General features: G+C 47.4%; 1 protein-coding gene across 2 annotated transcripts in view; it reads right to left on the minus strand.

The window, feature by feature from the left end:
• Positions 1-2,255: 2,255 nt before the first annotated feature.
• The window catches only part of SLC25A22 (solute carrier family 25 member 22), a 52,331-nt gene continuing 30,879 nt past the window's right edge, over positions 2,256-23,707 (minus strand). For both annotated transcript variants that reach the window (XM_051804204.1, XM_051804205.1), the window contains exons 4-10: positions 23,203-23,258; positions 17,164-17,254; positions 8,544-8,662; positions 6,699-6,870; positions 6,224-6,378; positions 5,288-5,363; positions 2,256-4,420 (exon numbers count right to left, since the gene is read on the minus strand). In XM_051804204.1, coding sequence (XP_051660164.1) covers positions 4,267-4,420; positions 5,288-5,363; positions 6,224-6,378; positions 6,699-6,870; positions 8,544-8,662; positions 17,164-17,254; positions 23,203-23,258 — 823 coding nt within the window. In that variant the 3' untranslated portion in view covers positions 2,256-4,266. The remainder of the gene's footprint in view (positions 4,421-5,287; positions 5,364-6,223; positions 6,379-6,698; positions 6,871-8,543; positions 8,663-17,163; positions 17,255-23,202; positions 23,259-23,707) is intronic.

Consider the following 23,707-nt stretch of genomic DNA (forward strand, 5'->3'; position numbering starts at 1 on the left):
CCGTTTTCCTGGAAATCACGTGTCCCTTCCGAAAGTGAAAGTGCCGCCGCTCCCGAGGGGAGGGTATGTGGGGGTGTGTGCGCGTGTGTCCCGCCGCTCCCGGGGGTGCCCGGGGGATGCTCCAGCCCGGCCCCGCCCCCGGAGATGCTGCTGCGCAGCCCCGCGCAACCCCCTCCCCAAACTAATCATATTTAAAATAAATAAACCGGACTTAAAACGTGAGCTCGGGGCAAATAGAGCCCCGGGGCTCAGCCGCACCCGCTCCCGCCGGGGCTTCCCGGGGCGCGCCTGGGCACAGGGCTGGGAATCCCCGGGAGATTTCCCGTTATTTTAACCCTTCTTCTCCCGGGCTGCCTCGGCTGCAACTAAGGCTGTCAAGAAATAAAACGCAATTAAAGGCCAAGGCCCGGAGGGCAACGCTCGACATTGAAGCAGAGGCGGAACAGCTCATCCATACCCATGACAGGAGGCAGGTCAGGGGCAACCCCAGCGCCCTCCCGGCTCTCCCCTGAGCCCCCTGGAGCTCTGCGGGAAGCAGCAAAAACCACTCAAATCCCCTGAGATGTTTTTCGAGTTCATTACCCAAGGATCAGAGTGGGGTCAGTGGGGCTGAAACACGGAGTTGCTGCTGCCTCTTTTCCCACTGTGCTGCTTTTGAGGAAATTTCCTCTTCTTTCCAGGAACTTCTCCCTGCTGCTTACTAGGCACTCCTACATGTTTTTCCAGAACACTGCCTTTTGTTTTCCAGGAAATCTTCAGCTTCCTTCCTAAAAAAACCCCCACTGTTTCCCATGAAATTTCCCAGTCACTTTGAAGGCTATTTCTTCCTTGTTTCCTGGGAAATGTCCTTGTTGCTCTGTAGAGTCCTCCATTGCTTTCCAGGATTTTCCCCTCTGCTTAGAGGATCTCCAGTGCTTTCCTAGGAAATTCCCCCACGAGACTTACTCCCTGGGAAGCAAGAAATTATTTCTGAAATAATATCATTCTTCCTCTCACCGGAATTTCCCTTTTGCTTTCCACCAATTTCTCCTTCACTTTCTCAGAAATTTACCCTCTAGGAATTATTAGTTACTTTTCAGAAATTTTCTAGGTATTTGAGGAAATTTCCTCCTTGCTTTCTAGAATTTCTCTCCCTGCCTCTCTACACTATCCTCCCTATAGAAAGTCCCCCCATTGCTTTCTACAAATTCCTACTTCCCCCTACTGCTCTCAAGAAAATTCCTACATTGTCTTGCAGAAAATTTCCCATTTGTTTTCCAGAATATTTAACTTTCTAGGATGGTTTCCCTTTGCTTTCCAGGAATTCTCCTATCAGTTGCCAGAATTTTCCATTTGCTTCGTAGGAATGTCTCCCCAGGGTTTTAGGAAATTTCCTTGTTGCATTCCAGGGAATTCCACCAGCCAAAACTGACTCACGCACCTGAACCCAAGACAGGGTTCAAGTACAGCAGCTCCAGCAAAATGTATTTAAGGGCAGTGAACACCATGAAACCCAAACAAACAGGAGCTATGGCAGCCAGGGGCAGGGTGGGAGCAAGGGACAGGGCTGACATGGACAAGGTATGACTGGGAAGGGCCTGGGGTGGGTGGAGAGATGCCAGAGGGACCAGCAAGGGCGCACAAGGAGTTGACCCCTCGCTGGCTGACAGCTGCTGCCCCAGGGACAAGTGGCACCTGCAGGGAAGGGAGCCGAGGGGTGTTTATTTACTTTTATTCCTCATTATTGCAATCAATACCAGCAGGTTTCAGTTAATAGATGATTAATTAGGTTGATGAGAATTCTCCCATTTTAAACTCTATTTTTTTTTGCAAGCAGGACCCTGCCCGCCTGGGGAGCTCCTGTGCAGCCACGGTCACTACCCCCTGCTGCCTCCCCAGTTCCTGCTGACTCAGGGACATGTCCAAGAAGCTAAAAATCAGCCCCATTAGGGTCACTAGCTCCAACATAGGGGAAGAAGAGCTGGTGATTTGAGAAGGAAGAGTCAGTTTTACAAAGAGGTTTTCAAAAGCATCCCAAAGGACATGGAGAGCTTTCCCTGAACCTCACCCCTTCACTGCACCAAATTTTCCTCCAAACTTAACCCCACAATCCAAACCTGCACCCCATACACACCCCTGCAGCCACAAGTCACCCTGCTTCAGAGGACAATCCTTGCAGGCAGGAGGGCAGGCTGAAACTCCACTAATTTTATTGGCAAAGTCTCTTTTGAGGACCCTCCTTGTAAATCACAAAGCAGCAAGGAATGGGGCACCTTAAAAAAAAAATAAAATAAATCTTTCTCTTTTAATTCCACCCAAGGAAAATCCAGAGCAAGAGCAGCATCACAGCACCACACACAGAACAGACAACTATCATCATCTTTGCACAGATTCCTTCCCAGATACATGGAGAAGTCATTAAGAAAAATAAAGAAAATTATTCATATATGCATAGTGACAAGTAACAAATCAGCCACAGAACAACTTTCTTGAAGAGAAAAAGGATTCATCATGGAAGAAGGCCCTCAACATACAGGTTTTACAAAAACCTAACCCAAGAACATTGAAACAGAGGTGGTTTCCTTTTAAACATTAAAAACAGGGATTTTTTTTTAATTAATTTAAAACACATTTGAAACACAAACACCAAGCAAGCGCCTGGAGAACAAAGCAAAAAGAAGGAATGAAAAGTGAATTCAACCAGTTTAATTTCAACACCAAAGTTGGGTGGATTGCACCAAATGGAATAAATAACGGAGAAGATCACACTGGGTTGGAAGGTCTCACACTTAAGGTCATTTAAACTAGAATTAATTACATAGCCCAAAAGAGTACTGAATGAGGAAGTCCTCTGACAAGTGATATTAGCTGGGGCAGCGTCCCTTTGACAGAGCGAGCTGTAGGTGTGGATTTGGCCTCTGGCACCCAACAGTGATCACCACCCCAGAAGCCAATGGCATGACGAGTTTTTTGTGATGCAGAGGACTCACCCTGCAGGTAATGCATCTGCAAACAGCTCCTGGATCAGGGTGCAGGAACCTTCTGCCTCCTCTACACTGGTTGACTCCAAACACACCCAAGTTAAACATCAAAACACAACCAGGCTTTGTGTATTCACCTTGCAAGGTGAGCACACAGGAGCAGCATTTCTAGTGCGGCTCCCTGAGTTTGGGCACCACAGAAATGGAGTAGGTGCCTCCCTTCCCACACCTGGGGTCAGGCTGGAAAAAAATTAGATCAGCTACTCTACACCTGCAGCCACCGCTTTATCACCCTGGGGGTGGGCAGGTTGAAGGAATGTAAGTGGTTTCTTGTTGTTTGGTATTCCCTCCCCACAACCCTACGTTAAAAAAAAACCAAACAAACCAAGAACAAACAAATAAAAGCCCCCTCCAAAAAACCAAAACCAAACACACCCCGCCCCCCCAAAAAACCCACCCAGAAAACACCCCCAAATGAAAATAACTTGATCCCAAGTTCCTCTCCCTTCCCTGCCTGTAGCCAAGCAGGGAAGCACCTTTGGACATTCATGTGATCCCACACACATGTTCCCTACAGAGCAGACATCCTATCTCTGCACCTCACCAGAATGTGCCTGTGACACCTAGTTAGGAGGGATATCCCTTTTGCTTTAAAACAAAAATAATTACAAAATCAATATTAACAATCAGCATTCATTTAAGTCCAACTCGTTTTTAAAAAGGGAGAAGGGAGGAGTGAAGGTTTCCAGGCCAAGGAACTTGCCAGATCCAGCACCCCCCCCACTGTGCCTCCAGCAGCAATAAGATAAGCCCCCTTTGTGCAGTGCCCACTCTTGACCCAAGGAGGTGCTGAGGGGACACAGCTGCCCCTCCAGCTCCTCCTCAGATAGCTGGCAGCTCCAGGAAGAAAGAGGGAATCTGTGGTGGATGAGGGTTCAAGTTATTTCTTTCCCCTCTCTCTTTCTCCCCAAGGCTGAGAGGAGACTTCTGGGTCTGCAAGCCCAGTCTGTGCTTACCAGTGTCCTTAAGAATGACAATTAAAAAAAAAAGAAAGGGAAATTAGAAAAAAAAAGAGATATGAATAATTAACTATTGTCCGTGGAAGGAGCAGGAGGGAGCAGGTTCCAGACCAAGACAGAGAAGGGACTCTCTCCCTCCCCATGTTTGCTCATCTGGAGACCACATCCCTTCGGCATCCCTGCGCGAACCCTTTGTGCTGTTGCTCTGACATCAATGGACATGGATGGTGAACACGGGGATGAATTCAGCGCTGCAGAGGGTGGGAGGGCACACCAGCATGCCAGGGCTAGGCCCGGGGCTTGGGGAGCATGTCCAACAGGAACTCCGCGATGCCAATGAAGTAGACAACTTGTGCAATGCCGAAGAGAGGAGCAATGACCAGGGCTCGGCAGTATGCCCCTTTGAAGAAGGCTGTGGGCCCTTCCTTCTGCCAGATCTTCCTAGGGAGAAACAGCAGAGACAGGTAAGTGTCCACCTCACTCCTCCACCATGCCAGGAGAGCTTCTGGCCATGCCCTGGCTTTCTGCTTCCCTCCAGAGGCTAAATCCAGGCAAGAGCTGTCGCCTGGCACCGCCCCCACAGCAGATCATCCCCCACATGCTCTGCAAATGGCCATGCAGAAACATGCCCCATCCCTACATCTGACCCAGAAGCAGGAGCATCTGCCTGTGTCTGGAAGTACAGCTAAGATGACCCACTCCAAGCTTACATCAAGAGGTCCTCCCGTACCAAAGCGGGGCCAGCTCCACCCTCAGCATGGGACACGGCCAGATGGCAAGAGATTCTGGCCATGACAGAAATACAGAAGCAGAAAAAGTCCTTTCACGTTTTGAAGCAGCCAGACCACAGTTTAGCACAGGATGCAGCTGGGGACAGCCCACTGTGGCAGTGCTCCTGCAGACACTGTGCAGAGCAGTCCCAGGAGGAATACAAGACTTAATACTGTAGGATTCTCACACAGCGGGGCCTCGGGAGATACAACCACAGCATTGCCTTCCCTTGCAGAAATAAAATCTCACTGTTATGACTACTGGGGTTTGGACATAAGTATTTAAATATAAATGCTATATTTATATTGCTCAACATGGGGAGAAGTTCTCTTTTACATAACTATATATATATATGGATATATATCTATATCTATCTATGCACAGAGATAGATAGATAGATTAATAAAAGCACAGCTTCAGAGGGAACCTGGAACAGAAGCTGCTGGTTGGGTCTAAAAGCTGCACTGCCTGCCTGGCAGCAGGCAGCAGCAGATGCCATACACCTGATGTGGTGCCCTCCTTCACGAGGAGTCTTACTTGGTGCAGTCCAGGATTCCCGAGTAGGTGTCCTCATTCACTCCCCTCTGCAAGGACTGCAGCCGCGTTTTGATCACTGGGGAGAAGAAGAGAAGAGACACTGGTGAGCACTGGGAGCATAGCAGGCAAGGGCCAGCCCAAGAGAAATGTCTTTGAAACACTGTCAAAATGAGATTACCAGGAACACAGACCACTTTCATATATTTATCAGCAAGAACGGGGAAAACCCATCCCTTCATAAACAGATAAAAAACCCACACAGCCACCCAAAACCCAACCTCTCCCCTCACTGTGATCCAGGTTTCAAAGGCTGACTTAAGCTTTAAACACTTCCAAATTCAGATATCTTTCTGCAAAGTGGGAACTCCTTTTCAAATGCTCAGCTCCTTCTGGAAGAAGTATCTAAAATATACAATTCTGTTTTTACATTCTTTCACGCCTTGGAGCGTGTGCAATGTTGGAGAGAGAGGAGTTACTTCCTGGTGTTCTTCACAGGAGAGAAACCAAGGTGGTATTTAAGGCAGATGCTGTGAGGCAGGAGAAAAGGCCATAGATTTGAAGCTTTCTCTGTTTCTCCATGACCATATATATGTAAGTGGTCTGCATATTGTCACTCCACATGGAAATGTGGCTTTTCAGGGGCTTGTCTGCAGCCATTCCTGTGAAGAACGACTGAAATGAATGACACCCTCTTTCTGGCGTACCTATTGAGTACTGCAAACCTCTGTGCAAGCTGTGGCCAAAAGTGTAGCTCAGCTGAAGTCACACCATTTGAGTTGGTGGCAGCTCAGACAGCAGAGGTCCCCTCCTGTGCCTCCCTGTGCCCTCATACTGTGAAGAGGCTGGCAGTCACCCTCCTCCTCACCTAGTCCACTCTGGGCCTCTTACTCCTGTCACTTGGCACCAGGCCACCACCACAGGCTGCTCAGGACTCACCATCACAAGGATTGACAGCCACTGCAGCCGTACTGCCAGCCACACATCCAGAGAGGAAGGACACGTAGAATGGAGCCTTGACATTGGGGTCTTTCTGGCCCAGCTTGTTCAGGTTTGCAAACAGCGGGAAGTAAACAATGGAGAATGGGACATCCCTGCAGTGGGGTGGGAGAAAAGGGAAGAAAGAAGTACAAGGATGAGCCAACTCAGAGAAGGACACCAAGAAAGTGAGCAATGGAGGGGCTGCAAGCATCACACATTGGCAGCACAGCCCTGAGTGCAATGCAGACATCCCAACTCTGCGACTGCAACGCAGACAGGAGGGGAAACTCAGAGGGGTAAAACTGACTGCACAAAGGACAACAGGCCCACGGGAGACATGCAGCCCTGCAGAATCAATAGGCTCCCCCTTTATTTCAGCACTCAAACTGAAGACCCCAGTACATGTGGAGGACCACAGTTTTGTCCACCCTACCTTAGCAGTGTGGCTCCCAGGCCCTTGTAGAGTCCCGCGATGCCCTTGCTCCGCAGCAGCTCCCTCGTTATCTGTGTCGCTGTGGTGCGCGTCTCCACCACCGGCTCGGCCGCCCCCGCCGCAGGGGAAGAGGAGAGTTGGGCCTGTGCTGCCATCAGCTTCTTCTGTGCCGCTGGGGAGAAGAGCACAACCACAGGTCTGCAAGTTGCTCAGCAGCATCTCTTGCTGCCTGGTGCCATAGGACAAGGAGGAAGAGGCAGATCTCCAGGTGCAACAAAATATGCATGAAGGCCATAGAAGGCCAGCCAGGTGCCCTGCAAGCTTTTGCTCCCAGTCTGCCCATCTCCCTCAGCCTGTCCCAGTATGGCATCTGGTGCTGCCACACCACAGCGATGCTCACTGCACTTTCCCACCAAATGGTTTGCCTGAGCAGGAGCAGCCTGTCACACACAATCCCTGCAGTGCAGAGAACAGGAGCTGCTATGAGTAGGCAGGTGCCAGTCCCTGCTTCCAGCTGTGTCCCTGAGCTGCCTGTACGACAAAGCAAAGATGTTCATAAATGAGAGTAGTTCAACAGTTCTGTTCTTTGTCTCCTTCCCTTGAAAGCAATCATTAACCCGGGGAGTTTCTCAGCCAGATTTATAAACACAACCTGGTTTCTCCCACTTTCCCAACTGATGCAATTCTGCCCTTTGGCCAGAAGATGGAGAACACATCAACCTGTAGGCAATCCTCTGGCTGCCACCGGGACACCACAGCTCTCCTGCCACACAGAGAACAGGCTGTTCGCAGCAGCAAAAACCTCTCCTGAACCCTCAAACCATGGCTTAATTCCTTCAAACATTTTAAAATAATACGCACAAAGAGGATAAGGTCTGCATTAAAAACAGTGAAGAGAGGAAAGAAAAAGTAAATCCGCGATTATTCAGGAACGCCACATCCAATGAGAGATTAAAGGGCAAATTGGCCCGTTTTCCAGGAAGAGCCACAAACACGGATTCTAACAGTGTCATGCAGGGCTCCTGGGGAGTGAGGCCATTGCCCAGGCTGACCTCTGGAAGAGACTAAGGCAAAAGCAATCAACTCTTTCCCCTAGAGTCTCTGTGCCAGACTGGTCTGCATTCTCACCAGAAACACTCCACATTGTTTCAGCCAAGAGGCTCACACTCCCTCCTGCCTCTGTCTGCCAGCTCCTGCCCACAGTCCTGAGAGCCTGACCCCCAACCTCGTTCAAATCCAGTGCACTGGGAGAATTTTATTTACTGTTTCAACCGAGACAACTGTTGTTTTTGTCAGGAAGAAAAGAAGACAGAGTACAAGGGGAGACAAGTCATTTGGAAAGAGCACATCCCCTTGGGAAGCTGTTAGGGAGGTGCTACAGGGGGGTAGAAGGGAGAAAGAACAGACATCAGAAAACATGGAGATGGAGGAAGCACCACAAGGGAAAGGCACTGGAAGATGCTAATCCCTTCTTGGTTGCACAGTATCTAACGAGTTTCAATCACTCACAAGATGACCACCCAGTCATCTCTCCTGTCTCTCTCCATCCACTAGCAGCATTTGCCGTTTCAATTGCCAAGCCTATTGCTTTGAGCAAAAAAACCATCACCTTTTGTAACTGCAAGGGCCTCTGCAAAGCCAGCTGAGAGAAGTGGGGGGGGGGGGGGAAGGAAGCTGGGAAGAAGAGGAGAAACTTCTGCTACAGTCTGAGATATCTCTGACATGGGAGACCAGGGGGAAGGAAAAAGGTTTTCTCCACTCATTCTCTCACCTCCACCTTGACAACCCAGTCCCAGCCCTTTCTCCCCTCCCTGTTCAGTGCACAGGGAAGAAAAGTCCACATACCAATACGTCCTGCATCCTGCAGCTGGATTTTGAGCATCTCCATGGGAGTGGTGACAATCACCTGGCAGGTACCTGCGCCGCAGCCTGCCAGCATCTCCTTCATCAGTGTCAGTTTTTTCCTGCTCAAAGAAAAGAGTGGTCAGAGGAGGTGGCCTGGAGTAACACTGGGGCAGCTGGTACAAGGCTCAGGGCACATCTCTGACCCTGGAGGTTACAGGAAAGGCAGCCCAGGAGACAGGGCTTGGCTTGACAATTCAGCACAGCCCAGGCTTGGCATCTCTGCTGGCATCACCAGACCTGGGGAACAGACTCCTTTGGTCCCAGAAACAGAACATTCAGAGAAAGCCACAAGCCCAGTCAGAACAGCCCCAGATGGGAGCACACAACCCTCTCCATCCACAGACAGAGTGCTTCAGCTCCCTTACAGCACGATGTTGCCCCTGGGTGGGGCACAGCTTTCAGAAAGGGTATCAACTTCAGGAGGCACCAGAGGACCCGAGCATTAAGGCTGATAAGCAGCTTTCCTTCTGCCAGCCTAGTCCTTTAAACACTGTCAACAAACAGAGACCACAGAGCAAGGAGAAAGGGGGGAAAACATTACACTTACTGCTTTCAAGTTCTCCAAGAAAAGCAAAATAAATAAACAGCAAACATGAATCAGGGAGGCAGCTCCTCTGTGGTTATGAGCTGCTTCATCTCACTAGCCTTTCCAAAACTGTAAAAGTAGCCTTTGCACTAAACTTCCTGAGAGACAAGGAGTGGGATGGACCCCCATCACTGCAACTTTGTACGTCCTCTGCACTAGAGAGCAGGGATTATTATCAGTGGCATGTTCTTGCCTAACAAAATGCAGCATTTCATTGTTCCCTGCGTTCCAAAGCCATAAAATAGCCCAGCTAAGACTAAAAAGAGGAACTCAGGATGCAAAAGCTCATGAAGTCTCAATTTTCAGAAACTGATGTGTTTTCGCCCTGTAAAAAACCTCACGCCTTGGCACCAGAAAACACTGACTTGATTAAAAAGTACATCTGACATTCTCTTCTCTAAAAAGGGGAAAAAAAGAGGCATATATAAATCACACAGCCAAAGGGAAACAGCCTCATCTTTTTTTCTGTTTTAAATGCAAGTACTATTTTTGCCTCCCACAGCCCTGGTCCTGCACCAATACCTCATCTCAACCTGCCCAGGGAGAGTCCCCACACAATGGCAAAAGCAGTCCCACAATGATATGCCCTATTCCCTTGCAAAACCAAGGCACACTCCCGTGCCAGGGGTTTTACATGCACACACACAGAGCACAACATGGTGCAGTGGGCCAGCAAAGCAGCTTCAGTGCCAACCCTTCAGGAAAGCGAGGGCAGATGTGCTGTAATCCTGCTGGGCCACCACGTCAGCTGGGCCAATTTCTCCACCTCTCATCTTCTCCAGGGAGGATATCAGAGCAGGGGATTAGAGGCACAGAGCCACAACAGAGATTACCAGCAACTAAATATAGAGCTCTCCTATGAGGCTGAACGGAGAAATATTTCGCAGTCTCTCCTTTCCAAATTTCCCCATAGATGAGAAGCTGCAAAGAACAATCCCTCCCACCGAGTTACCCACATGGGTGCTGAAGTGTGCACAGCAAGCTTTCCTGGAGGCACAGAGGTACCAGGGTGTGCCAATCCAGGGGTCCCCACTGCTACTGACACCTGGAGGTGGCCAACTTGTGCCTTTTGGTCAGCCTGAAGCACAGAAGCAGTCTCTGCATGGCTCAATGCAGTCGGCAGCAAGGCTGCACAGTCCCTAGCGTGGCCATGGGAGGAATCAAACCACTCAAAGGGGCTGGCTGTCAGTCTCCCTCTACAGCACAGCAGAGGATCTCCCACTTTAGCAAGAGCCCTGGAGCATCCTTGGAGTACATTTCTTCTGGCTTTCATCCAGGGTGACTGCTTTGATACCCAGTTCAAAAGATTGGGAAGACTTGGCCTGCTTGTTCATCTGTGGACCATTATCCCAGCCAAGAAAAGTCAGTCTGACTTGATTGAACTCCATGGAGCTATGCCAATGTGACCCAGAGAAGGGTTATACATGTGGGTTTATTTTAGAGATGTCAAACAGGTGTATCAAAAGCACCTAGAACAATGCCTTTCAGCTTTTGGTTGGCATATTCTGGGAACTGGGGAGAGTCCAAGAAAAACATAGCCTAAGATAAGCAAATCTTTTGACGGGAGGTTTAAAATTTGCCACACAGGGGGTCAAATTCCCTTTGCAAAACCTCACCAGTCTGCACATAAAAGGAGTTTGAAAATGGTTCATGTCTAGACAAAAAAGGGGGTTAAATATTTAAGGCACCACAGGCCTTATCCTCAGTGGTTTAAAAACTGGCACATCTCGACTAACTTCAAAAGTTACAACATCAGCAAAGATCCGGTCCTATAAATGCAGAAATCATCTTTTATCACAGCAAGAGGGTGTTAAATATAAAATACACATAATAGCCCCAAATTCTGCACTGGCAGAAATCAGTCATTCCACTTTTTTAACTGACATACAAGTAATTTGTGACAAATCAACAATGACAAATGGGAAGGGGAGGAGATTCATGCTTGATCCAAATTAAGAGTTTCAAACTAGAGCTGAAAAATAAAGTCAAAACCAGGAACTAGAGGTTTATGGAGGACTTTTCCAGAGGAACACATCAGTCCAAAGTTAGGATCTCTGACAGCACTGGTATATTGATGTCACATGGGAGCAGAGTAGTATTTTTTTCAAGTTTCTGAAAAATCTTGACCATATGTGAGTTTACTCTGCTTGGGCAGGGAACAAAAAGAGTCATTCTGGAATCAGGACGATAAGATTTCCGGACACAAAATCTCTGACCTAAGGAAACATCCGTACAAAGCCATCCATTTTCATTTCCTACCCAAGAGGTTAGTGTCCCCTGGTTGGGAATCACTTTCCTCACTCATGAAATAACTTCTGCTTCTGGTCTGCCAGCCCAACAGACTGTAGAATGTTCCCAAAGAGTTTCAAACCACACAGAGTTTCTTTCAAACAATTTAAATAGTGGGTATTTCATATGGATTAGGGGACCAACACACAGGAGTCATCCTTCAAAGGGAGGGCACCCTATCTGCCACAGCCCCTTGGGGACACGCTCACAAAATACCAGTCATTCCCTTTAACCCACCCCTGATCTTCCAAGGGGGAACAACAAGCCACTGCAACCACACTTCAGAAAGCTGGAGCTATGATGCTGGGAAATGTAAAAGCAAGGAAGTTTCCATTACAAGCTCCCTCTCACTTCTAATGCCAGCTCAAAAATACCTCAGACAAGCAAAATGAAGCACTGATGTAGCATTGCCAGATAAAATGTTGCTCTGGTAGTCATTATTCCAGATATGTGCAGGAGCTCTGGGTTGCGTGTTTGAACTAAGTCAAGAGAAGGCTGACTCTCTGCCTGCATCAGGTTTGCCCTGGCAGGAAATCCCAAGTGGTTTTTTCCAATATGAATGTCTGTGGAAGTGAACAATGGAACAGGGTAACACGACTGGGCATGTTGAACACAGCCCTCATTTTGTCCCAAGACGTGCTTGGAATGGTGACAAGGGCAGTGCTCCTCTCCTGGGTGCATTCTGTGATGAAACAGCCCATGTCTAGTTCCCTCCAGACTAACAGTTAAAAGTGCATTTACTTTTTGGCTGACCTTTGATGTCAACAGCTTCAACCCACTGTAATTCCCCAAGTCTCTGTATGCTAAATAAAAGAGCCCTCCCCAAACAGCTATCCCTGAATAGGCACAGGGAGATTATCAGTTCTTAACTGTCTCTTTCTCCCTCACCTACAAGTCTCAGTGAGTTGGATGAGGGTTACCTACATTAAAGAAGTGTCTGAGCATCCAATGGATAACTGCAGGAGAGGCTGCCTTGGCCCACAAGGGTAGAGAAAGACCAAAGCACAGTGTGTGCAGGGTGATTCAGCAGCTCAGCAGCAGGAGGACTAGCAGCAGCATCCCTCCTTTCTAAATCAAGAGCCCCACTTTACAGCCTGTCTGTGAGCATTCTAAGCTCATGAATCAACCAGGTCATGCAATGGATACTTAAACAGGCGCCACAGAAGAGATGGTCTGAGTATTTTAGAAGACCCTGAAAGAAGAGCAGATGAAGGAAAGAGACCTGGGAAGACATCAGCTGGGAAGGCAATGGAGAACAAGCTTTGGTCTCCACACCCGCATAGGACTGAAGGAAAAGTGCCTTGCTCATCTCAGAATTACAGTTGGCTATTTCTCATCCCTGAGCAAAGACACAAGGCAGGGGGAAGCAAAAAGGAAGAAAATTTGCTGGCATCAGCAAAGGCAGAATTAACTCAGTCGTGCTGGTCTTCCAAGGGATCCGAGCTGCTAAGACAGCAGATTGCCAGCCTATGCTTCAGAACTGCAAACAAAATAAAGGTCAAGACTAAAGAGGACAGGAGAAGTAAGGGAATCTTGGAGAAGAGCAACAGGAAACTCATCCAGGGACACTAAAGAGTTTTTATGAGCAACAAATTGCTTATGTAAGAAGGCATGAAATACTTCTTACTGTAACCAAGTCAGAATATTTCACCAAGAACCTGAAAAATGAACAAAACTTGGCAAACACATGCCAAACAAAACAGCTGTCTGGCACTCAACACTTTGGAGATAAACATGAAACCTTGTAGGACACTTTAAAGAGACTGATTTTTATTAAGTGTTTAACACCCAGATTCAAAGAGGACATAAAACGTAGGCACTACTTACATCAGTCAAAGATGTACACTGGCCACCCAAAAATCAGTGATGTACTTCAAAAGCTGGTGTACTACCAGTCTAAATTGCTTCCTCAGCTTCATACCCAAGAGTTTCACGCTCGATTGCTTCACTTAGCCCTCTTTTCATGTCCTGTGCTCAAGACAGTGAAGCCACTACTATTTTAACAGTAGCTGTGAGACTATGAGTCTCTCAACACATCCAGCTTCAGAGAGCCACAGGAAAAAAAAATCCCACCTGTTTCCAGCAGCCTGAAGACTAGAAGTTTGCCCTCTCTCACACATCCTGCCTTCCCCAGCCACAGGGGAACTCTTCCCTACAGAGTGCCACAAGGACCTGCCTGAAGACTCTCCTGTGGGTCACCTTTTCTTCTTCTTCCCCTGGGGACTGTTGAGGATCTTAGGTCAAAATTATCATAGAAAAATGTTTGACCCTTATTGCCTCTCTCAGTCATGGTTATGGGGTGCCCTTCAGGTTTTTCAGTATCTTTGTTTCCCTCCTTTCCTCCCTGGCATAGCAAGTGTGTTCTAGGCACCCACACAACTCACTCTGGCCTCCCTTGCTCCTAAATGACCAGGACAGCTTGGGAGGACCAATTTGGTTTTGTTTCCTCATGAAACAAGAAGCTGTAGCTGTAGGTTCTCATAATGACATCAAAATAGAAACTGGCAAAGAAGGGGAAAACAAGTCTCTCAGCCTGTGAGCACACAACCTTTCTGCACCAAAGGGAGGGGAAAAGCACTGAGCTAGTCCTAGGGTGGAGAGAGCTGCAGGAACAGATGTCTCCAGACACAAGGAGATAGATGCACCAACAAGGGCAGGAGGTCCCACACGAGGATCTGCTGTCCCAATACTCTATGTCCAGCAGCATCCAAGAACACAGCTAGGGAAAAGGGAGTCTAGCACAAACCTGCAATAACAACATCCCCAAAATATTCTTCCAGCAATTTGTAGCCAGGAGCTTCCTACATCACAGGTGCTGTTTTCAGTCTGGCCTTTCAAAAATAGGCTTTATGCCACTTTTTTATCCTAGCAGTTTAAAAGCAATTTCAACACTAAGTTTTTCAAAGGATAAAAATAAATAAATCCATAAACACTGGAAGTCATTTTGTAACTTGAGACTACTTAGAGTCATGCTGGACTTGCCACACTGTGTCTGGTCCACACATGCTTCTTCCACTTGCACATGGAGGTATATTTTAATAGCACATATTTTAATTAGCAACTAACTGATAGAACATGCACATTTTATTAGAAAAGGATCACCAACTCACACAACATACTTCAAGCAATACAAGTGCTAGATACTTAGCAACAAAAGCATTCAATATTAAATTAGAAATCTAGAAGACTTTTGCAGCTTTGAGTCAGAAAGCACCAGAGTATCCTTTAGGACAGAAACATCCAAAGGGAGAAACCTGCAGACTGCAAACAGCTTGCAAGAGCAAGGCAAGCCCTTGTAGTCACATAGCTTTGTGACTCAATAAAACAGCCCCTTGCAATCACTCCTATTTGCTGCATGTGCTACATATGGGAAAAGACCACGTGAACTGCCAAAGGCAAGGTACATGCACTGCCAGCAGCATGGCCAGGCACAACTCCTCCAGCAGGTTACATACTCCATCCCCAGGCCTTGGATTTCCTTAACACAGAGGAAAGGGATCCCATGGTAAGCAGCTGCTCTGCAGTTTCTAAGGGCCCTCAGCATCACTGGTAATGTCATGGCCTTATCCATCACCCTCTACCCCCTGTGCACTAAGAAAGATGACAGAATGCACTGGAACTTCCATGTTCATAGCCTGTACCAGCCACAGACAAAAACTACAAGGCATTTTCTTTCCCATCACATCTTGGAGTGACATTTCTAGTTAGAAACACCTTAAACCATCTACCACAGCAGTATCAAGGCTCTGCCTCTCTGTCCAGCTCAAGCTGGCTACCCTCATGAGCAGAGCTGACCAGCTTTCACTCATCCAAGCCCCCCGTGGTGGCTGAATGAAATGAGTGACCCCAACTCCACATGCTGCCTAGCTCTTGTCCCCTAACTGTGGCCCAACCTCTGTTTTCTCTAGAGGAAGTAAAAACACTCTGTGTTGAGACAAAAGGCTCGCCACTCCCCAAGTAGTGCCCCAGGTCATGGTAGTACCAGTCCCAGCCGTACATATGATTTAGGAGAACAGGGTGTCTTACTCTTGGAAAAACTCTCTAGCTCCTTTATTCTGAATCAAGTGCAGCCCATCATCCACATCACGTGTGGACCAGTCAAGAACCCAAAAGTGAAACTGGAAGAGGTCTGAGTGAAGACCTCAGCTGCTCGTGGAAACAGCTGCATCCCATTTACCCAAAGTCCTGCTCTAAGCTAGACCCATCACTGAGGCAGACGCACACTCTTGTCCTCTGAGGAAGTCTTTACCTCTCACGGGGCAGGACATCGACTGACAGGCATGTCACATTTTAATGGCTGAAACATCACAGCAGTGATGGCTCTCACAGAATGCCAAATATGTTGCAATGCCAATCTGATTTCTTCCATGGGCCATTCTCTTAGTGGTAGTACAAGACATGGTAGCTTGGCACCCCTTGTCCTGCCCGTACAACTCACTAAGCCCCCTCTTGGTAGGTGGTGGTAGAGCTGTGCTGCTGTCTACTGCAGTACACCAAGGTGCACCCTGCTGTCTGCTGCACGGATCAGATCCACCGCTTGGCAGGGGTGAGGAGCCATGAGGACATCATCACCTCCCACTGTCTGAGCACAGCACAGAAGAGACAGAAAATCTGAAGAGACAGAAAATCACAAAGAGCTGCGAGCCGATGAGTCACATAGACATATGTTAGCTGATACTTTAAAAGACTCCAGAACAAAAAAAAATAGGCACATGAAAAAAACAGATCTTCAACCTGTGTCAGTCCACGATCTCCACTGAAGCTGTTGAGCCACTGATCTGCAGCAGCCAAGACTGATGTGGTATGTTTTGGGAAGTTGTTAAGCCAAGTAATCATGCCACAGTTTTGCATTTTCAGTGAGGCTCCACCCCATAACTGCTAATGGGAAAAGTTGGGATCATATCCCAAGCAGGTTGTTTTCCAGCTACTGTCACTTGAGGACTGGAGATAGTGTTCTTCTCTGTCTCTGGAGAAAGGTCTCTGTCTGAAGGGAAATACAAGTGTTCTCCAAATTGCAAGGGAAATATCTTGGTGAAAATGGCATTAAATATTCAGGGCCCAGCCCCTCTCAACTGCTCAGCTTGCATCTTTTACTCATATTCAATTCACATCAACCACCCTTCACTTGCAAGCTGAACAGATAATTTTATTCCTTCAGCATTTATATGCAGGTCAGTGGCTGGGTAATGCTGCAAGTGCCCTTTGTCAATTCAGATTCACCACCTCTCTAAAACTGTTTTCAAGATAAAAAAGGAGAAAAAGGGGGCTAATTTTGGGGTCTACAGAACTTGACTTGCCATCTATTTGAGCAAGGAGGAGCATCAGAGCATCCAATAGGATGCTGAGGACAAGGGTCCTCCCAGCAGCTGTTTGAGCAATGATCAGTGCCACTGGGTTCCTCTCAAATATTTACTCTACAAATTCTGGATCTACTAACCTTGGCTTAAGTCTTGGACTATTTTTAGAAGCTTGAATAAAGAGCAGTCATCCAGTGGAGTGCTTTACGCTTCCCATTTTAGACATTACATCCTTAGCCTGAAGGTAATCACCAGCTGAGCTGTTCAAGGTCAACTCATATTTCAGCCATTGCACTACCCCATTCCACCTTTGCCCTGATTCTCAACAGACGTGTTCCAAGAGCCGGTGTCTTTTAAGTTGACCGCAAAAGGTCAACTCCCTACTCACCCGTCTTTGGAGAGGTGATGCCGGAAGAAGTCATTGGCCGCCAGTTTGATAGCCTTTTCTGGGGTCACCAGAGTCAGGTTCACTGCAGCCCCTGAGCAAGAAAAAAAGGCCATTGGAGAATGAGAATAAAGGAATTGTTAACTGGGTTTTTCAGGAATGTGTCGTTAACTTCTGCTCAAAACCAATGACAGATGAAAGAGAGCTCCCAGCGCCAAATGGATTAAGAAATAAGAAACAACTCTGAAAATTAATAGGATTTCTGCCTCCCAACATCTTGGCTTTGTGAAAATATCCCCAGATGTATTTCTACTCCATTTGCAATGTGTATTTTGTAATTTCTTTAGCTTCACTACCGCCTCCCACCATGTATACATGCATCCTCTTCTCTCATCCAAGGGTGCATTCCTAGAAATTCAGAAGGATGCAGATCAATCCTTCAAAGAAGGAGTACAAGTTGGATTAACAACTTGTCCCAATTCCTTCGCAAATATTTTGTGATACTGAGAGGCAAAAGCCTCCCTGCCCTCCCTTCTCACTAGTATCCCTGCTCCCTGCCTTCCCAGAAAATACCAGAGCAGCTTGCTTACCAGGCAGCCCAGAAAAGGCAGAGCCACTGAAAGACCTGGAAGCTGGTTGAAGTCATCCGGTTCATCTGCACTGAAGTCAGCCAGCTCTAGGCCCTTAGAATAAAGTGGCTTCCCTTGTGTATCACCACTTGGTGTCACTCCCAGAACAGCCACCGTTTAAGCGGCTTGTTGTCCACCACAAGCTGCAGCCTGCAGAAATTCCCCTTTGACCTCCATGGCAAGGCTTGCTGGGGGACTTGGGGTGTAAACAAGCCTTGGCTCCCCTCCTGCCCCTCCCATAACCACCTCTTTTGTCAGGAGCAACAAACAGCAAATCCCTGTATTGTGCCTGCCACAATGAAACGTCTGCGTGGCCTGGCCGGCTGCTCTGGGCCATGAACACTGGCATTAGTGCAACACAGTGGCTGGGAGGCAGCTACCAAGCTGCCCTGGGGAAAATGGGGTGAGGGAAGGGCCAGTCCCTTCCCAGTATACTGAGTTTTGCACTATTACATTAGCACTCCAGAATATTCTCCTCCATTTAAATCTTACGGCTCAAAAAGTCCTCCAGTGGATAACCTCAAGGTCTCCCTGCCTGCACTGAAGCATACGGAGCTCCAAGCCCTTCGATGGAGTTACAGTTGAGACTTGCTAATGGCCTATGAACACCTTTGCAAGAACGAACACAAATACAGGCATTTATGCTTGCAGTTGAGATTTAAACAACTTGTCCCAAAGATTCATTTTCCAAAGAGAACCAGCCAGAGAGTCCTGCACCCCCACCAGGCTCCAAAGAGCTAATGTGGTTCATTTTCAGGACCTTTGAATACAAGTTGACAAGAGCTGTAAGGGCTCAACACACCTGAAGAAAGGCAACTCAATCAGTTCCTCAGGATGGACTCTCCTCTCTCCAAAAATGTAAAGACAAAGGTTTAGGGGGACTTTCCTAAGATTAGGAAGCTAAATCGCAACTGAGACTCCTGGGACCACTGCAACTGCGACCAGAACACAAGAATCCTTGGCTCTGCATCCTCTGCTCAGAAGACACATCTCCACCATGCAGGAAATTGCAGCATGAAAAAAGAGAGATTTTGCTGCACGGGGCTGGGCAGCCCAACACATCTTCCCCCTTTCAACTCCCATGTTCAGATTTTGCAGAAAACACAGTATAACGCTACCTTGTAGCAAGCTAAGCCAATGCATTCATTCCACACTGGCCATGACATCCAACAAGTGCCATTATCTTTTACACGAGACAAATTAACTAGCAGGGAGCAGGGCAGCACTCTCACACTCCTGGGTTTTTGCAAACTTTTTAGTGCACCAGTGATTGCACTGCTTCAGCTCGATGTTCTTCCTATATCATCATGTCCCCCCCACCATGGCTCTTGCATGTGATAAGAAGCCTCACAGACATGACCCTCATGCTCCACCTCCATTGTTTAACGTCAATCATATCGGGATCTACAAAGCAAATCCACAAAGCCTAATTTTTAAGTGGAAGTGGCTACCCATGAAGTGTTTCCTCAAATGCCAAGTTGGAGATAACTTCAGCCCCACTCTCAATGGCTAGAAAATACAACACCTGTACACATGCAGCATGAACAACTATTTCCTTGGAAAAACAAGGAGAGAAAGGAAAAAGCATAAACCATCTACTCTAACAACTCTAAAACCAGTGCAAAGGGTTCACTGAAAGAAAGAAAAACTCCAAACCATCAAGCAAGAAAGGCACTCAAGAAGTATGCTTCCACATGTTGACCTCCTCCAGGAACCAGGAGGCTTTTACAGAAATTCCTCCTTCAATTTCAAATAAAGTAGAGGGTAAAAACACGCAATATACAGAAAAAAAAGTTAATGAACCTGGGTTTTCTACTACATCTTTGATATTTTCAGTTAAGCTGCTTAGCAGAGAATGCATAATCCCTGTCCTCAATAATCCAAAACAGCTTCAATTCACTGAGGAGGAGAAATTAGATACTTCAGCTGCTGGCTGTATACTTTCCACAGCGTTTTCTATCTTTTTACAAAATCTCAAAGCTCTTCAATTATACCCACGCCAATGAGTATTTCCCTAATTAAAGCCAACCTTGGCCTATAGGCAACGAAATCAACTAGGGGCAAACCCAGTTGTTTGCCAACTGAACTTCTAAGTGCTGCCTTCTCACTGAGTTTGGGTTTTGTTATTAAAACGCATTTCTACAGAAGCCCTTACACACCACCAGCAACCTACATAACAGGGGGACTGAGTCATCCCCAGTGCAGCACTGGGACACGTGGGAGATATTATTAGCAGAGGCCAGGGAAGGCTGCCACACGACTGCAGCTAAACTGCAGCTACCCTCCAAATGTCATCGACAGCAGAGGGCACTTCCCCAGCCTGATCTAGGCCTTCAGCTCCTGCCAGCGAGGCTAAACAGTTGGTCTTCAAACACCAGTGGGATTACCCAGTGGGACATGTGCTGGGATTTTTAGATGGCTTCTGGATGGACTATAGCAGGGAGCTGAGAGAGTATCTCTCCAAGGTCCCCTTCCACTGATGCCCATGGGGTCCAGGAGCCCACAGGCACTATGGATTCATTCGCTCAGCATCATGTCTGAAGGCAGCACACCATCATTCCCTGAGCACAGACAGGGCTAGACAGCTCCACTCAGCTTTAAGGCACTGCTGCTACCTAGATGTTATGGGAAAAAAGCATAAGGGAAAAAACCTCTTCTTCCTACCCCAAACAAATCCAAGAACTTGAGAGAAATGTTGGGATTGTCTTGTACATCACACAGTTTGCTATGGACTACTCATTCAAAGCAAGGACTGTTTGCCCACACACACTCCTTAAGGGGTGTTCTGCAGAAAAGCATCCTGCAAGCTCAAGCCTTTTTCCTGTCCACACTGTGGAGTTTTGAATCGCATATGAAGGAGCCCTGAAGTCACACAGTGGGAATGGCTGTACCCAAACAGACCCCTTCTGTCCTCCAACTGAGGCCAAGTGATCTGCAGGGACAACCGATGTGCTTGTGACTTCTCCATGGGGAACAGCAGCTGCCACTTTAGCATATTAACATATAATCCTCCCAATTTCAGCTTAAAGGCTACAAATAAGAGCTCATGAGTCATTCAGCAAATTCTGCTGGGGAACTGGGACAGATGGAGGGAGCAGGAACCAATCCCACCATCTGATTTCCATATTTCCCTGTCCACAAGGCTGAGACATCTCTTTATCTTCTTTCCAGAAAAGCACTCACACATTCTTCATGAATCTGGGATGTATTTTACCCACCAACCCTCTCCCTGAGAGTGAGGGAAGGGCTGCTAATGTCAGCTCACAGAACTGAGGCACAGGACTCACCTTCGCACCTCAACCATGCCAAAATACTATGAATTTCTGGAAGGAACAGGAGCCATTCAGAAAAGCCCTCTCCAACCAGCTCCCCATTTAATAGTCAGAGGTGAAAAGCAAATTCAAGCCACTATCCAGGCCAGGGAACAGACATAGGGACATGGACCAAGCTGACCAGACTTGTTATAGCTGGAAAAAGCAAGAGGTACACAAAACCCTCTGCACCCTTTGAGATTTCTGCTTGGGAGTGACAAGTGGCCGGGTGATGCACATCCCCTCCACCACTCTATGCCTTACAGAACTCAGCTGTCTCTCCCAAAAGCCCTGATGGGTCCTACAGTCTCTCCTGTAGGTTTACCTGAACAGCTTCTTCCTTCTGCTCCCCACCAAGCAGCCTGCCACTGCATATTTACAGCCGAAGTTCATGCAGGCTCCATTCCTGGCTAGGAACACAGAAGCAGCCAGCTTCTGGAAAAAGTCAAAGGGGAAGGCGTCACTGCTAGCACTGAAGATGGAGCTTGCCAGGGTTCCTCAGGGTTATTTGTCTTGTTGCCTGATCCCAGGAAAGCTCAGGCAAAGCAGCCAATCCATCCTCATCATCCACCACACTCCCCTGAAACGCCCACCAGCAAGCTTGGCAAGAGATGCTGCCTGAGCAGCCAGTGCCTGCTCCCGGGTCGGCCAGCCACAGTGTCTGTGTTTCCTTAGGAGCTTTAGAAGAAGCAGCAAGAGACGCTACACATGCCAACAGCAAGGCGCCAGCACCTCCGGACTTCCGCTTGGAAAGACAAAGAGCAAAGACTCAATTATAGTAGTACTTTAATCAGCTTTTATCAGTGAATGAGTGCCACAAAGAATGCTATCTGAGCACCTCAGATAAAAACTGCATACGAAGGCAATTGACTATCAGTATATAAAATGAACCAGACCTCAGTGCCAACTAAGCCAGTTGGATTGTGCTGAGAGTCAAGAAGGTACTCCATATTTTCCTCTGCTACAAATAAAAGCCAGAATTTGGCCTGCTCTCCTCAAAATCTCCTCAAAAGCTTTAAAAACTTCCATGGATTTTGTGTTTAAACTATAAAAGGTATAATATCAGCAAGGAACTCACTGCTGCAACAGACAGCCTAAGTCAAGGAGACAGGAAATTTCCAGCAGATCAACTGTCGTGGGGTATCTGCCGTTAGGTTTTGGTCCGTGAAGAAAGAAGACACACACACGAAGAAAGATGAGACAAGGGGTGTCTGCTGCCTCAGAGCAGCAGGTAGGTTTTATTGAGCTAGCTGGCCCCTACTTTCCCACACACATACTGTAAATATATTTTTGCAAAAACACTTAGGAATTTAACACCTGCACACAGTCAACAGCTTCGTCCTTGCACTGTTATCCTTTTCTAGCTAACTCCCTAAAACTCAAGGCTGTGTCCATGGAAACATTTAATTAGCCTCACTGCTCTCATGGGAAAGGCCTAACACTATCCAATATTTCAAACTTCTCAAGCTCCAGGGGCTCCAGTCTCTCCAGGGGCTTTGTGGACTTGCCACTTCCCCCCACAGTCAACACACAATGACCAAACAGCTGAAGCTCCACTGTGAGCCAACCTCTGATTTTCTTACCACCTCAAGGGAGTTCTTTTCTGGGGGCAGGTTATTTTTGTTTTAATAGCTACTTGTCTTAATACTTGAACAAAGCACTTTAGCATGCTTGAGAGACATCAGGCCTGACCATGTTGGTGGTGGGCTTTGACATAAACTCAATCATCAACCGTAAAATAAGATACTTCAAGAGTTGATTTGCTACTGCTCCTCTGGTAAAAGTTACCATGCCCAAGCCGGGAAACAAACACATAGAGTCCTGAAATGAAGTCCAGCAGCTTCACTTAAACTGCTAGTACAGATGACCATCAGTAAATGGTAAGGTTTAACACCATGGGGAGGACTCAAGCCCTCAATGATGGATGGCTGAGCAGACAACTGCACGGAGTAACTTATTTTCAGAAACAGCTGCAATGTTCAACCTCTTAGGATACTGCTAGGTTATTGCTTTATATGCCAGAGAACAGAGCTTTTCCTCCCACTTACGCACCAGTGCTTCCAACGCAAAAGCTCTGCTGTGCCTGACTCAGCTTTACTTACCTCTGTACATGCCAAAGTAGCCTTCCGACCGAATTGTTTTAATGAGGCAGTCAGACCTGCAAACAAAACAGAGAGATGAACCACAGGAGCTCAAAGGTGGGTGAGAACAGAGAAAAACAAAGCAAATTTCTTGGAGTGGTTTCCATTTGCATTCTGTCAGCAAAACCCTGAGCTGAGACGGGAACTGCGTCAGCCTCTGAATGTGCCATTGTTGAGGCCTGAGTCCAATTTCAACCCCTAATTCACAGGGGATTTGAAACCCCCGGCTCACCCTGCACGCGCTGTCTGCTTTCTAGAAACACAAAAGGGAAGAGTGTCACTGCAAGGGCTATTTATCCAGGGTCCCCTGTGGCAAACGCGCATGAGATACTCTAACAAGCAGATCCCCATGTATGCATTTTTAAATCCAGCTCTGGAAGGGAAATAAGGGGGGCCAAAACCCTCCATGCTGGCTTGTTTGACTTAGTCCATGAAATTTGACACAAGGCACACACACAAACACTAG

Source organism: Manacus candei, unplaced genomic scaffold, assembly GCF_025592945.1.
Source record: "Manacus candei isolate 608988 ecotype Guabito, Panama unplaced genomic scaffold, ASM2559294v1 h1tg000060l, whole genome shotgun sequence".
In the NCBI taxonomy this organism is placed as follows: Eukaryota; Metazoa; Chordata; class Aves; order Passeriformes; family Pipridae; genus Manacus; species Manacus candei.